The 15,897-nt window shown below is 38.8% G+C and overlaps 1 protein-coding gene across 1 annotated transcript; it reads left to right on the top strand.

Moving 5' to 3' along the window:
• Positions 1-1,303: 1,303 nt before the first annotated feature.
• LOC141512147 (uncharacterized) lies at positions 1,304-6,036 on the top strand. The gene is made up of 2 exons (XM_074221014.1): positions 1,304-1,957; positions 2,914-6,036. Exon 2 carries the CDS (start codon positions 2,955-2,957, stop codon positions 4,710-4,712), a length of 1,758 nt encoding a protein of 585 aa, XP_074077115.1. The 5' UTR covers positions 1,304-1,957; positions 2,914-2,954; the 3' UTR covers positions 4,713-6,036.
• The last annotated feature ends 9,861 nt before the right edge of the window (positions 6,037-15,897 follow it).

Genomic DNA, 15,897 nt, shown 5'->3' with positions numbered 1-15,897 from the left:
CTTTGATCATTTCTCTTTTTCTCATCTGAGTTAATCTAATAGGTGTGAGATGATACCTCATTGTTGTTTTCATCTGCATTTCACTACTCAATATTGATTTGGACCATTTTTTCATGTGCTTCTACATAGCTTTAATTTCTTTATTTGAAAACTGTCTATTCATATGCTTTGACCCAGTTAATAAACTGGGGAATGACTTGTGACCTTATCAATTTGATGCAATTCTCTATATATTTGAGTTTTGTTTTTGTTTGGTTTTTTTGAAGGTAGGGTTAAGTGACTTGGCCAAGGTCACACAGGCAATTATTAAGTGTCTGAAGCTGGATTTGACCTCAGTTCCTCCTGACTCCAGGGCCGGTGCTCTATCCATTGTGCCACCTAGCTGCCTCCCTCTATATATTTTAGATCTTTATAAGCACTCCTGATTGTGAAGATTGTTTTCAGCTTTCTGCTTTTCTTCTAATTTTGGCAGCATTGATTTTATTAGTGCAAAAACTTTTTAATTTAATATAGTCAAAATTATTCAGAAGAAATAGAAATTGAAGGAATCAAAATAGGCAAGGAGTACACAAAATTTTCACTCTTTGCAGATGATATGATGGCATACCTAGGGAATCTGAGACAATTATCTAAAAAACTCCTTGAAACAATTATCAAATTCAGCAAAATAGCAGGATATAAAATAAACCCACATAAACCATCAGCTTTTGTATATATGGACAACAAAGCCCAAGAGCAAGAGATAGAGAAATTCCATTTAAAATAACTGTAGACAACATTAAATACTTAGGAATCTACCTCCCAAGACAAACCCAGACAATTTTTTTTTACAAGGCAATGGGATTAAGTGGCTTGCCCAAGGCCACACAGCTAGGTCATTATTAAGCGTCTGAGACCAGATTTGAACCCAGGCACTCCCGACTCCAGGGCCAGTGCTTTATCCACTTCGACACCTAGCCACCCCCATATGAAGACAATTTTAAAGCTCTCCTCACCCAAATAAAGTCTAAATAATCAGAACGATGTCAAATGGTCATGTTAAGGTCAAGCTAATATAATAAAAATGACAATTCTACCAAATTAAATGACTTACTCAGTGCTATACCAATCAAACTACAAAATAAATACTTTACCAAGACTAGAAAAAATAGTAACAGAATTTATCTGGAATAACAAAAGGGCAAGAATAGCAAGAGAAGTGTTGAAAAAAATGTAAAGAAAGGTGACCTAGCTCTACAAGATCTAAAACTATACTATAAAGCAGCAGTCATCCAAACTGCCTGGTGCTGGTTAAGAAATTGAGTCATGGATCAGTGGTTAGGGAATAGGGATGGAGATTCATTTCATCTCAATAGTTCACTCATCTGTCCATAACAAGAATCACTAAGTAGAAGGATAAAAGATTTGTAATGGCTTAATATCCTTTTGGAATTGACTAATTAGTAGCTCATTAATAGTTTAACTGGCTAAGTAGTTTAGTAATTGATAAATGAACTTTTGGGTTCATTGCATAATTACTTTGACTTTTTTTTGTCATAAAAGTAGGTTGATAGAGAAAATAAACTTTTCAGAGGCAAAGCTCTTCAATTTATTTATTGACTATTTTTACCCCGGAAGATAGGCTACTTTCTCCCAGAAACTATTGAAGGGCTGACTTAAGGTAGCTAACCAGTTTTTCTAAAAATCATCCAGATGGTAGTATAAGTCTATAAATAGGAGATAAATAAAGAAGGATAAAAATGAGAAAAATGTGATTTATATTGTCTTTGTTTCTATGAGATAATTCATGCTTTATTTCAGATACTGGCTATTGATCCTTATCAGGGAACCTGTCAACTATGCTGCAGTAAAAAAATCCATTTGTAGGATTTTGATCTAGTGAATATATTGCTGATGAGATTTGATTACAATAGTATTGGTGACGGAGGAAGATTTCTGCTATAGTGAGAGAAATCAAGTAAGGTTCTGTTATGTCTGAGATCTTGAGCTTGAGTTGGGCTAGGAAAGAATCTAAGTGCATTCGCATTCATGGGATCTTGTCTTCAGCAACCAAAATATGTTGAATGGACTCCATAGAGAAAGAACATTTTCCATTTACACATGATAGATAAAAACGATATTGTAGATAGTGAAATTAGACAAATCTTGAGTCTGCCTACAATAACTGATAACAATACCAAGGATATCTAAGTACATTTTTGATACATAATACTGAAAATTATCACAAGACACTGGAGAAGAAGAGTCTTTCTCTCAGGTTGACTTGGAATTTATGCCGAATGACTACAGAATAGGGTATCAAGACTAGTCTATACTGAATAGTATGATAATCACCTGATTAGAAAAGAATAAAATTGGCATCACGCAAGTTCATTTGCAGAAAGGATTGAAGAGCACTGGGCCTGGAATCAGGAGTACCTAAGTTCAAATCCAGCCTCAGATACTTAATAATTCCCTAGCTGTCTGGCCTTGGGCAAGCCACTTAACCCCATTTGCCTTGCAAAAACCTAAAAAAAAGCCCAAAGGATTGAAGGTGCAATGGAGAACATCTCTCTAGTACAGTGGATGTCATCAGGTTTGTGTTCTAATCTTTGGTGCTAGGATTGGAATCAGTTCACTTGGCCATTCAGACCTCATGTCCCACTTGTAAAGTATAATGACAAAGCTAGTTCTGCAGCTGTCTCAGGTTTGTTGTGAGGATCCAACAATTATGTGTGGGATTCTTTGTACATTCAATTGTCCTATAGGTGTAAGCTAATAGCATTTTTAAATGATTGATTCCACCCATTTAAGTTTGATGGCTTTTTTTTTTTGCCTTGGTAAATTGAATGTCAGTTACTTTACTTTCTTCCAATAGAAATAAGAGGATGTATTTATATTGGTGTGTGTGTATGTGTGTATTGTTTCCACCAGATGGAACCAGGTTTGATGAGGAGAGGAGGACAAATCTGAAAATGGCATCTTGGAATAACTATTCTTGTTATAGTGAAGACAGGGCTCATCTGGTAAAACATCAGAGAAACCACATTGTTCAGAAAGAATATAAATACACTCAACATCAAAAAACTTTCGGAAAGTGTTCTAGTATCACTAGACCTAAGAGAATTCACAGTGAAGAGAAACCTTATGAATGTAATCAATGTGGAAAGGCTTTCAGAGACAGTACCACACTTGCCATACATCAGAGAATGCACACTGGTGAGAAACCTTATAAATGTAATCATTGTGGAAAGGGTTTCACAGTGCGCAGCCATCTTGTTATACATCAGAGAGTTCATACTGGAGAGAAACCTTATGAATGTGATCAATGTGGAAAGAGTTTCAGTCGTAGCTGCACTCTTGCCAGACATCAGAGAATCCACACGGGAGAGAAACCTTATGAATGTAATCAATGTGGAAAGGGTTTCACAGAGAGCAGCCATCTTGCTGTACATCAGAGAACCCACACTGGAGAGAAACCTTATAAATGTAATCAATGTGGAAAGACTTTCAGTCGTAGCTCCACTCTCGTCACACATCAGAGAATCCACACTGGAGAGAAACCTCATGAATGTAATCATTGTGGAAAGACTTTCATTTGTAGCTCTACGCTTGCTAAACATAAGAGATTCCACACTAGAGAGAAACTTCATGAATGTGATCAATGTGGAAAGGAGTTCACAGTGCATAGCCATCTTGCTGTACATCAGAGAATACACACTGGAGAAAGACCTTATGAATGTAATCAGTGTGGAAAGAGTTTCACATGGCGAAGCCATCTTACTGTACATCAGAGAATTCACAGTGGAGAGAAACCTTATGAATGTGATCAGTGTGGAAATGGTTTCATAGTGCGCAACCATCTTGCTGTACATCAGAGAATTCATACTGGAGAAAAACCTTATGAATGTAATCAATGTGGAAAGACTTTCACTTGTAGCTCCACTCTGGCCAGACATCACAGAATCCATACTGGGGAGAAACCTTATGAATGTAATCAGTGTAGAAAGGGTTTTACAGTACGCAGCCATCTTGCTGTACATCAGAGAATCCACACTGGAGAGAAACCTTATGAATGTAATCAGTGTGGAAAGGGTTTCACAGGGCGCAGCCAACTTACTGTACATCAGAGAATCCACACTGGAGAAAAACCTTATGAATGTAATCAATGTGGAAAGACTTTCAGACAGATCTCCAGTCTTATTGACCATCAGAGAATTCACACTGGGGAGAAACCTTATGAATGTAATCAATGTGGAAAAGCTTTCAGAGAGAGCTCCAGTCTTGGTAAACATCAGAGAATCCACAGTGGAGAGAAGCCTTATGAATGCAATCAATGTGGAAAGTCTTTCACTTGTAGCTCCACACTTGCCAGACATCAGAGAATCCACAGTGGAGAGAAGCCTTATGAATGCAATCAGTGTGGAAAGTCTTTCACTTGTAGCTCCACTCTTGCCAGACATCAGAGAATCCACACTGAAGAGAAACTTTATGAATGTAATCAATGTGGAAAGAGTTTCACAGTGCGTAGCCATCTTGCTGTACATCAGAGAATGCACACTGAAGAGCAACTGAACAAACCTATTGATCCTGCATTACCAATAATAAGCTTATATCCAGAAGAAATCATTAAAAAATGGGAAAAGTTTCACATGTTCCAAAATATTCATTCCATCTCTTTTTGTAGTGGCAGCGAATTGGAAGTTGAGAGATATCCATCAAGTGCAGAATAACTGAAAAAGTTATGGTTCATGAATGTTAAGGAGTACTATTATTCTGTAGGACTCTAGAGAAGCATGGAATGAATTACAGGAGTTAATGCTGAGTGAAACGAGCATAGCTAAGAAAACATTGTTCAACATGGTGTGTTGATCAAGCTCAATTGATGATTCAGTCCTCTCAGCAGTTCAAAGAGCTAGGACAACCTGGGACATTTGTTTTGGACAATTTAGGGAAGAGAATGAATGTCCAAAAGAATCCAACCAGGATGACAAAGGGTCTCAAACTTATGCCATATTACTCAAAGGGATCAGCTGAAGAAACTAAGGATATTCAGCCTAGGGGAAAAAAAAACAATGGGGGGGTGTGGAATTGAGACAGGACTGGAGACTTGGAAGACCTGGTGGCTATCTTTAAGTATCTGGTAAGCTTTTTTTGGAAAGTGAATTAAACTGTACTTCCAAAGGGGAAGATCTAGGAGCCATGGTCAGGAATTCCAAAGGAGGTTCCTAGATCTTGGTGCTCTGGGAGGTCACCATGAAAAGTGGAGGCAATATGATGGAAAAGAAAAATGGCTAGGGTAGGAGGTGGAGGATAAATCACAGGCCTGGCCAAAGAGACAGCATACCCAGAAAGAAGCCTCCTTCAGTCGGAGCCCCTCCATCCCAAAGTTAATACCTGCCAGGTTGGTCAATTCTGAGAGCCCCTGCTTCCCCATGGCTTCACCCTTCCTATTCCTAAGGAGAAAGACTATTAGGGTAAAACTTGGGCAGCACCCCCAAATAAAGGAAGGGGTCTTATACTTCAAGGTGTCCTTCAATTGGGGAATGTAAAGTTGTGGTATATATGTGTGTCATGGAACACTATTCTATTAGAAACCAAGAGGGATGGGATTTCAGAGAAGCCTGGTAGAATTTGCATGAACTGATGCTGAGTGAGATGAGCAGAACTAGAAGAACACTGTACACCCTAACAGTAACATGGGGGTGATGATCATCAACCTTGATGGACTTTCTCATTCTATCAGTGTGATAATCAGGGACAATTTGGGGCTCTCTGCAATGGAGAATACCATCTGCATCCAGAAAAAGAATTGTGGAGTTTGAACAAAGGCCAAAGATTATCGCCTTTAATTGAAAAAAAAAATTACCTTATGTATTATGTAAGTTTGCTTTCTCATTTTATTTTTTCCTTACGGATATGATTTTGTTCTCAACACATTCAATTCTGATCTATGTATATAGCATGGAAACAATTATTAGATAGCCTTCTGTGGGGGATTGAGGGGAAAAATTGTAAAACAAATTCAAAATAAAAAAATGTTCCGATCATTATAAATTTCCTTGTCAAAGTATAATTGAGTCTAAGTTTTTACAACCATTCAAAGGATGATGTTTCTTAGCTGTTGGGAGGAATGGGACCTCTGCTCCTTAGACTTTGAAAGGAACACTTGTCCAGTCCTCTTTATTCCAGAAAAAGAATTGGAACCTTTATCATTGGATGTGAATTTGTAATAGTGAATTTGGAAGAGAACCATGCTGAAGGGATGGTTCAAATTTCAGTTTCAGTTTTTTTCTCTCAAGGATTTTATTTTGTTTTACAGTTTTTCCCCTAATCTTACTTCCCACCCCCTACTCCCCACAGAAGGCAATTTGCCAGTCTTTACATTGTTTCCATGGTATACATGAATCCACATTGAATGTGGTGAGAGAGAAATCATATCCTTAAGGAAGAAACATAAAGTATAAGAGATAGCAAGATCAGTTCCAGGGAGTCAAATGGACAGAAGGAGGACATGGTTATTTTATGGAATATAATCAAAATTACATTCAGCTGACCCCAGGGTCAGTGCTCTATCCACTGTGCCATCCTGCTGTCCTACAATTGTTTTAATTTGCATTTCTCCAGTAATGTTTTCCAACATTTTTTTCATATGACTGTAGATAACTTGAATTTCTTCATCTGAAAACTACTCATTCATATCTGAACATGTATCAATTGGGGAATGATGTGAAAGCTTACAAATTTAACTCAGTTCTCTCTCTATTTCAGAAATGTGTCTTTTATCAGAAACACTTGTAGCACTCCTCTGACCAGCAGAGGCCACAGGACTCAGGAAAGAGATGAGACAGGTACCCAGGGGTGGGGCTGCTAGTAGTACAGCTCAGGAGTGCCTTTTAATGAGAGCATCAAATAGGCTCTTATAGCAGAAAATTGCAATATTAGCATCTTAGGAATATTCAGCAATATCACCTTGTACAGGATGCTGCCCAACATCTTGCGTTTTATCAGGAGGTTTGCTTTAGCTTGCCTTATGCCTTAGATGTAGACAACATCAAAGGTCAGTGAAGAGCTTACAAAACAGGTGAGCACAGCACAGGGAATTCTATACTTCCCTTACACCCCTTTTGACCCTCAACAAACATAGTTAAAATGGTTTCCTAGCTTTTTTCATTCCTTCTGTTTCTGATTAATTGGGCAAAAATCTCTTAAATTTAATAGAAACAAAATGATCTCTTAAGCATTTTATAATGTTCTCTGGCATGTTTTTGGTCTTTAGAACAGATGGATAAGCTATTCCATGTTCTCCTAAGTGGTTTTGAGCATTTATCAATTGGGGAATGACTTGTGACCTTATCAATTTAATGGAATTCTCTATATATTTTAGAAATGAGACCTTTATTAGAACTCCTGATTGTGAAGATTATTTCCCAGCTTTCTGCTTTTCTAATTTTGACAACATTGATGTTATTAGTGCAAAATTTTTTAATTTAATATGATCAAAATCATTCAGAGAAGAAAAAGGAATTGGGATAGGCAAGGAAGACACAAAACTTTCACTCTTTGCAGATGATATAATGGTATACCTAGAGAACCCAAGAAAGTCATCTAGACAACTCTTTGAAACAATTATCAAATTCAGCAAAGTTAGCAGGATATAAAATAAACCCACATAAATCATCAGCTTTTCTATATATGAACAACAAAGCCCAAGAACAAGAGATGGAGAAATTCCTTTTAAAATAATTGGATAATATTAAATACCTGTGAATCTACCTCCCAAGACAAACCCAGAAATGTTATGAATACAAGTGTAAAGCTCTCCTCAAGTTAGATGTAAATAACTGAAAAGGTCAAATGCTTATGGTTAGGTTGAGCTAATATAAAAATGACAATTCTACCAAACTAAGTTACTTATTCAGTGCCATGCTTATTCATTACCAAAGTACCAAATAAATACTATTTCTCCTAGTTCAGTAAAGTAACAAAATTCACCTAGAGTAACAAAAGGGCAAGAATAGCAAGTGAACTGATGAAAAAAATGTAAAGGAGGATACCCTAGCTCTTCCAGATAAAAACTGCCTGGTACTGGTTAAGAAATAAGCATAATGGATCAGTGTATTAGGATAGGTTGAAAAGAAAACTTGGTAAATGACTGCAGGAATCTACTATTTCACAAACCCAAAGACTTCAGCCTCTCAGGCATAAGAACTCACTATTTGACAAAAATTATTGGGAAAACTGGAAAATAGTATGGCAAAAACTAGGCATAGATCCAACATCTCACACCCTATACCAAAATAAGGTCAAAATGGGTACAGGATTTAGACAAAGAGAGCCACACCTAGACAAATGAATAAACCAAAAAATACTCTATAGTTTTATGACCAAATAAGAATTACAGCATGCATATATATATATATATATATATATATATATATAAATAATACAAAACGTGTCATATTATTTTCCAGGATTCCCAGCAGTTCTTGTCAAATAGTGAGTTCTTAGCCCAGAAACTGGAATATTTGGATTTACCAGTCTATTATTTCAGTCTTTTACTACAGCTCCTTTTGTACTTTATCTGTTCTACTGATCTTCCACTCTATTTCTTAGGCCAAACCAAACCATATTGATGACCACTTTATAATAGAGGATTAGATCTGGTACATTGAGATTGCCTTGCTTTGGATCTTTTTTAAATTAATTCCCATAAGCTTCTTGACTTTGTTGCTCCAGATGAATTTATTTCTACCCCTATGAAATAATGTTTTGAGAATTTAATTGAAATGGTTCTGAATTAAGTTGATGAATTTGGATAGCACTGTCATTGTTAGAATATTTATCTGCCCTATCCATGTGCAGTTGACGTTTTTCCAATTGATTAGATCTGACTTTATCTCTGTGAAAAGCGTTTTGTAATTATTTTCATATAGTTTCTGGGTTTCTCTGGCAGGTAAATTCCAAGTATTTTATGTTATCTACAGTAACCTTAAATGTATAAAAACAGTAATCTTGAACTGTGTATTTTAAAAAGGAATTATCTCTATTAATATGCTCACTTATGATCCTTATTCAAAGACACAAAAGCACTAAGCCATTGCTCCCAGAATCCTTTTTTAAAACATCTTTACCTGATTCTTATCTAATTTGCATATATTTCCACAGATTTTCACAATTTTAAGTGTAATAAACATCCTACACAAAGGTCATTTTCAGATATTATTGCAGAAATGGAGAAAGAAAATAAGTAAAAAATTTTTAAGTATTTTTAAATTACAAAACAACTATTAGAAAATCATACGAAATGTGGGGGTAGCTAAGTGCTTCAGTGGATAGAACACCGGCCCTGGAATCAGGAGTACCTGAGTTCAAATGCAACCACAGATGATAATTACCTGGCTTTGTGGCCTTGGGCGAGTCACTTAACCCCGTTGCCTTGCAAAAACCTTAAAAAATGAAAAGAAAAGAAAACATACCAAATATTCTACCAAACCACAGATCAGCATCAGTCAGTGTGGCCATTTCTGTATACATGGAAGGTGGTCTATGAAGCTGGCAGCATCTCTTACCTGTGGATCATTTCTTTATAAAAATAGGCCTAAGATTGAATACAGTAGTAACAACACTACCCTGCTCTCTATTACCGTAGTCTTTTGGACTGACTGGTATGGCATCTCCAGCTTCACTCTTCACCCTTTTCCCAATTGCTGCCCTCCCCTTCTTGACATTCTGAGTTGTCCCTCATTAGAGGAGACTAACAAAAATCCCATTTCACTTTTTTTCTATTCTGTACATACCATGTCATTGCTCTCTTTAAACCTGCCTAGTCCCCTTCCTTACACGCACAACTTCTCCCCCGTCTTCTTGCTTTCTTGTGCTCAAGCTTTGCCTTGTAGCAACTGAAGGTCATGGAAAACCCTTCATCCTGAATCTTAACTGGACAGGTCTGGGGCAGAGCCCTGAAGGACATAACTCATCCCTGAGTAAATGGGGTTGAAGTTGTTGAGCACTGGAAAGTTTCATCGTCCACACTTTTTTTTTATATTTAATATTTATTTTCATTTTGTACAAATAATGCTTTTTATACATTAATAAAATATTCTTAAGAGTAAACAGAATACCCCCTCCAAAAATATATAGACTCGCTTGAGTGATAAAGTGAAGGGGAGAGAAAAAAATTAAAATTAAAAAAAGTAATAGTAATAATTGTAGGTATGGCCAGGTGGTGCAATGGATGGAGCACCAGTCCTGGAGCCAGGGGCACCCAAGCCCATATCCAGCCTCATACATCCAACAATCACCCAGCTGTGTGACATGCAAGCTATCCCAACCCCACTGCCCTGCAAAAACCAAAAAAAAAAAGTGATCCAAAATAAAATAGTAATAGGGGTGGCTGGGTGGTGGACAGAGCATTGGCCCTTGAGCCGGGAGTACCCGGGTCCAAATCCGGCCTCAGACACCCAATGATCATCCTGCTATGCAGTCCCAGCAGGCCACCCAGCCCCATTTGCCCTGCACCCTCCCCCAAATAATAATAATAAAATGTGCTTCAGTCTTTGTTCCAACACCAACAACTCTGTCGCAGGTGGATCACATTCTTTATGGTAAGTCCATCACAAAAGGTACTTCTATATTTTTTCATCGTTGCCATTGCTGATCGCAACTCCCTCCTTTATTTCTCCATTACCATGGACTCTGACTCTCCTGTAGGGTAGCCGAGTGGTGCAGCAGACAGATCCCTGGTCCTGGGGCCAAGAGGCCCCGAGCCCCACTACCACCCCTTAGGCCCAGAATCCACCTGGCCCTATGGTCCCGGACAGGCCTTCCAATCCCAGCCCCTTGCAAGAAGTAAGAAAGAAAATGTGTTATATCTGACCACTCTCCCCCCATGGTCCATCCTCTCCTCCTTTATTCACATCCCCACCCCTTCCCCCTGCTCCCCCCTCCTTCTTACTCCAGATGTCTATAGCCCATTGAGTATATTTGCTGTTTCCTCTCCTAGCCATCTCTGATGAGAGCAAAATTTCCCTCATTCCCCCTTGCCTCCCCCCTTCCATATCATTGTAATAGCTCGTTGTAATAAAAAAAATCTTAGGTGAAATATCTTGGACTATTCCCCCCTCTCCTTTTTCTTTCTCCCATTCTATTTCCCTTTTTTTCTATTGACTCCATTTTTACACCATATTTTATCTTCAAATTCAGCTTTCTCCTGTGCTTCAACTATAAAAGCTCCCTCTACCTGGTCTATTAACTGAGAAGGTTCATATGAGTATTATCAGTGTCATTTTTCTATGCAGGAATACATGCAGTTCATCCTCATTAAGTCCCTCATATTTTCCCCTTCTCCTCCAATCTCTATGCTTCATCTGAGTCCTGTATTTTAAGATCAAACCTTCTGTTCAGCTCTGGCCATTCCAACAGGAACATTTGAAATTTCCCTGGTTCATTGAAAGTACATCTTTTTCCCTGGAAGAGGACATTCAGTTTTGCTGGGTAATTGATTGATTCTTGGCTGCATTCTAAGCTCTTTTGCTTTCCGGTATATTATATTCCAAGCCCTATGCGCTTTTAATTGCAGCTAAGTCCTGTGTGATCCTGACTGCAGGTCCATGATATTTGAATTGTGTCCTGGCTGCTTGTAATATTTTCTCTTTTACTTGGGAGTTCTGGAACTTGGCTATAATATTCCTGGGGGTTGGTTTTTTGGGATCTCTTTCTCGGGGGGATCGGTGGATTCTCTCCATTTCTGTTTTGCCCTCTGCTTCAACATATCAGGGCAATGTTCCTGTAGTAATTCTTTGAAAATGATGTCAAGGCTCTTTTCCTGGTCATGACTTTCAGGTATTCCTATAATTTTTAAATTATCTTTCCTAAATTTGTTTTCCAGATCAGTTGTTTTTTCAATGAGATGTTTCACATTTTCTTCTAATTTTTCATTTTTTGGGTTTTGAAGTATTGAGTCCTGGTTTCTCGTAAATTCATCAATCTCCCTGAGTTGAAGGATTTGTTTTCCTCAGAGAGCTTTCTTATCTCTTTTTCCATCTGGCCAATTTTGCTTTTTAAAGTATTCTTCTCCTCCATAACTTTTTGAACTGTTTTGTCCATTTGACCTAAGCTGGTTTTTAGCATGCTATTTTCTTCAGCATTTTTTTTTTTTTGGATTTCCTTGACTAAGCTGCTGACTTCATTTTCATGTTTTTCCTGCATCTCTCTCCTTTCTTTTCCCAGTTTTTCTTCTAACTCCCTCATTTGATTTTCAAAGTCTTTTTTGAGCTCTGTCATAGCCTTAGTCCAATTTGTTTTTCTTGGAGTCTTTAAATGCAGTAGCTTGTGCTTCTTCATCTTCAGACTGAGTATTTTGATCCTTCTTGGGATCATAGACAATGTATTTCTCAATGGTGTTCCTTTTTTTTTCTCTGCTTCCTCATTTTCCCAGCCTGAGCCTAGTTTTGGGGTGCTTCCTGAGCTTTTGGGGCACTCACACAAGGATCTCAGCGTGTGAGGCTCTGTCCTCCCTCCTGGTCTGTGAATGACCATATGCGCCCCCCTCTGCCACGGGGCTGAGGTGGGGGGGGGGGGCCCTAGACTGAGATCAGGATCTGAAAGTGGCCAGAGCCCCAGAGTCCTGTTCCAGAGGCAGAGCTGGGCAGTCTCTCTCTTCACTCCCCTCCCTAGGTTCAATGGGCTCATGCCCTGGGGGCTCCTGCTTACTGGCTCTACTTGCTTCTGTTCCTGGATGTGGTCTGGGTGGCCATGCTGCTAGCTGTGTGCCCTGAGGGCTGGGCTCCACGTGCTCATGCTTGCTCTGGCAGAGGTTCCCCCCTGCTGTTCCCCCAATTTGTGCCCGGTGCTCTCCCAGGCATAGCTCAGAAAACGCCCCTGCTGCTGAGAGCTGGGGCTCCCAGCACCCTGGGGCTGCCTCCGGGAGGCTGAAGTTCTTTTGCTCTGGCAGGCCGCCCCTCCGACCCCAGGGAGCAGAGCCTTTCTGCTCTTTTCCAGGTTACCTTGAGTAGGAGAACTGCCTCACTGGGTCCCTCTGTGAGTTCTGTCTCGAAAATTGGGAGTCAGGAGTACCTGGGTTCCAATCTGGTCTCAGACACTTAATAATTACATAGCTGAGTGGCCTTGGGCAAGCTACTTAACCCCATTGCCTTGCAAAAAAACCTAAAAAAAAAATGATAACCAGTATCTCATTGAAATCATCAAGAAATATTATTTGTAATGGGAATAAACAGCATTCCCAATAAGATTACTAGTATTCCATATCGTATTAGAAATGTTAGCTTTAACGGTTGCTAGTAGTATTCTGGAAAGACCAATGACCCTGGAGTCAAGAGAACCTGAGTTCAAATCCCTTCTCAATCACTTGATACTAGCTCTGTGACCTTGGGCAAGTCACTTAACCCCATTTCCTTGAAAAGAAAAAGAAACATTAGCTTTAGCAAGAAAGAGTAAAAGAATTTGAAAGAATTAGAAGAGACTATAAGGAAACAAAACTTGGACTCTGTAGAGAATAGGTTTATATACTTAGAAAACAGGACAAAATCAAATAAAAAACTTCTTGAATTAATAAACTTTAGAAAAGTTATAGGGTATATAAGAAATCCACAAAAGTCATCATCATTTTTATATATAACTAACAAACCCCAACAGCAAGACCTACAAAGAGAAATTCTATTTAAAATAAATGTAGACAACATAAAATACTTGGCAATTGACCTCTCAAGGCAAAGACAGGAAACTGTATGAACATAAGTACAAGATACATTTCATGAAAATCAAGTCAGAACTAAACAATTGGAAAAATTGTTTATGATTAGCCCAAGCTCATAATAAAAATGAGAACTCTACCCCAATTAAATTATTTATTCACTGCCATGCCAATCCAATTATCAAAAAATTATTTTACATAGCAAAAAAAAAATAGTCACAAAATTCATGAATGGCACCAAAAGGTCAAGAATTTTAAGGTTACCAGAGATCAAGCATGTATTCTTGCTCATAAAACAGAATGGTTGCCTCACCAATGAACCTTCACCTAACATCTGCTGGGCTCAAAGCTTTTGGGAAAAATATTGTATATTTAACCAGGGAAATCTTGCAGCTGGATTTTGCCTGACTTGTCTTGTCTGACATAAGTTATGTTATGAGAGTCTGGATATTCAACAGTAAAGTTAAGAGAATGTTATTTGGGACATTAAGTTGCTGGTGACTTTTCAAGGACAGAGATCTGAAAATGTGAAAGCAGACAGTCAAAGAGGCTTGTTTATTTGTCTTTTGGGGTTTTTTTTGCAAGGCATTGGGGTTAAGTGGCTTGGCCAAGGCCACACAGCTAGGTAATTATGAAGTGTCTGAGGCCGGATTTGAACTCAGGTACTCCTGACTCCAGGGCCTCTATCCACTGCACCACCTAGCTGCCCCGAAAGAGGTTTGTTAATAACGACAAAACAATTAGAATATTTTATTGAATGTGTACAAAAATGTTGCCCATGATTTCCAAAATAAGGAGTGTGAAATGCTGAAAACATGGGAGACTGTAGGAAGAAAGATAAGTAAACATTTTTAGACAGGAGGGTCAGGAGACATTTCCTATAGGAGCATTTTCATTATGGAATATTGTAAAAATATGATTGCCCCTGGAGATGTTCCTCTGGCTCAGAAGATATTAAAACTTTGCATAGATGTTCAAACTCTTCAGCAGGAAGATTAGGAGTAAAAAGGAAAAGGAAGAAGAGGAATGGGGACCTTTACCACCAGAGCCACTTCCTCCTAAGTTTAACAACCCACCTGCTCCTTTATGGTCTAAAGAAGAAAACAAAAAGATAAGGGGCCTATGAATGTTGTTCAGAAGGCTGCTCAAAGAGTAGTGCATAAAGGAGAGGAGATTCCATGGGACATGAAAGTTATTGTGGTGACCCAAGGATGTGACAGTCACAGACATGGTTGGCAGGTGTAGCCACCTTTGTCACACCAAGCTCCTGCACTGGCAGTAACTTCGGGGTATGTGACCCAAGGATGTGACAGTTACAGGTGTGATTGCCGGGTGTCACAATGAAGTCACCTTGTCACACTAAGATCCTGCAGTATCAGCAGCTTTGAGGAGTACTGAGATATAGAATAAGGCATGGTTTTAAGTGGGGCAGAAAAGGACATTTCAAAAGGAATGATTCTAAGACTGGACCCCCTTTAACTTGCCCTAAATGTAATAGAGGAAAACATTGGGCATCTGACTGTAGGTCAAAAACAGACAAAAGAGAGAAACCAGATTCTAGGAAACTGGAAGAAGGGCCCAGCCCAGGCCGATCAAACAATGGGGGCAGCCCTTATTGATGACTCCTGCATTGAGAGCTTTCCCAAAGAGAATTCACTTTGCCAGCACCGAGTCTAAAAGTGTCTGATTTAAACCATGCCAAAGAGGGAGCTCTGGCCTAGATTTAGCTGCAGCGTGTTTTACTTCAGTGGAGATGATGGGGATAGAGTGTTGACCTACAGGAGTTTATGGCCCTTTGCCCCAAGGAACCGCAGGTTTAACCATTGGACCTAGAAGCATTTCCACTGCTGGGTTGTTAGTCATCCCGGGAGTTACTGATGAGGACTTTTGAGGGAAGATTGAAGTTATGATACATTTGGGCCTGAATACTACTAAATATGAAATCCAAAAAGGACAAAGATGAGCCCCATTGTTCCTACTGCCTTATAAGAAGGGGAAAACAGCAAAGAAAATTAGGGGAACTCCAGGATTCGGGAGCACTGTGGTTTATTGGAGTCAAGAAATAAAGGAGACAAGATCCATGATTGAAATAAAAATAAAAGGGAAAATGTGTATGGGCCTTATAGATACAGGAGCTGATAGATCACTTATATCAACAAAATATTGGCCAAAACATGGGGGATTGATCAGGGGCCTCCAATGAC

Source organism: Macrotis lagotis, chromosome 1 (genome assembly GCF_037893015.1).
Source record: "Macrotis lagotis isolate mMagLag1 chromosome 1, bilby.v1.9.chrom.fasta, whole genome shotgun sequence".
In the NCBI taxonomy this organism is placed as follows: Eukaryota; Metazoa; Chordata; class Mammalia; order Peramelemorphia; family Peramelidae; genus Macrotis; species Macrotis lagotis.
This window is presented reverse-complemented; position numbering and strand designations above follow the sequence as displayed.

Bases quoted from the DNA above. Each gene is read 5' to 3' on its own strand.
- LOC141512147 (XM_074221014.1), top strand. From the start codon at position 2,955: ATGGCATCTTGGAATAACTATTCTTGTTATAGTGAAGACAGGGCTCAT.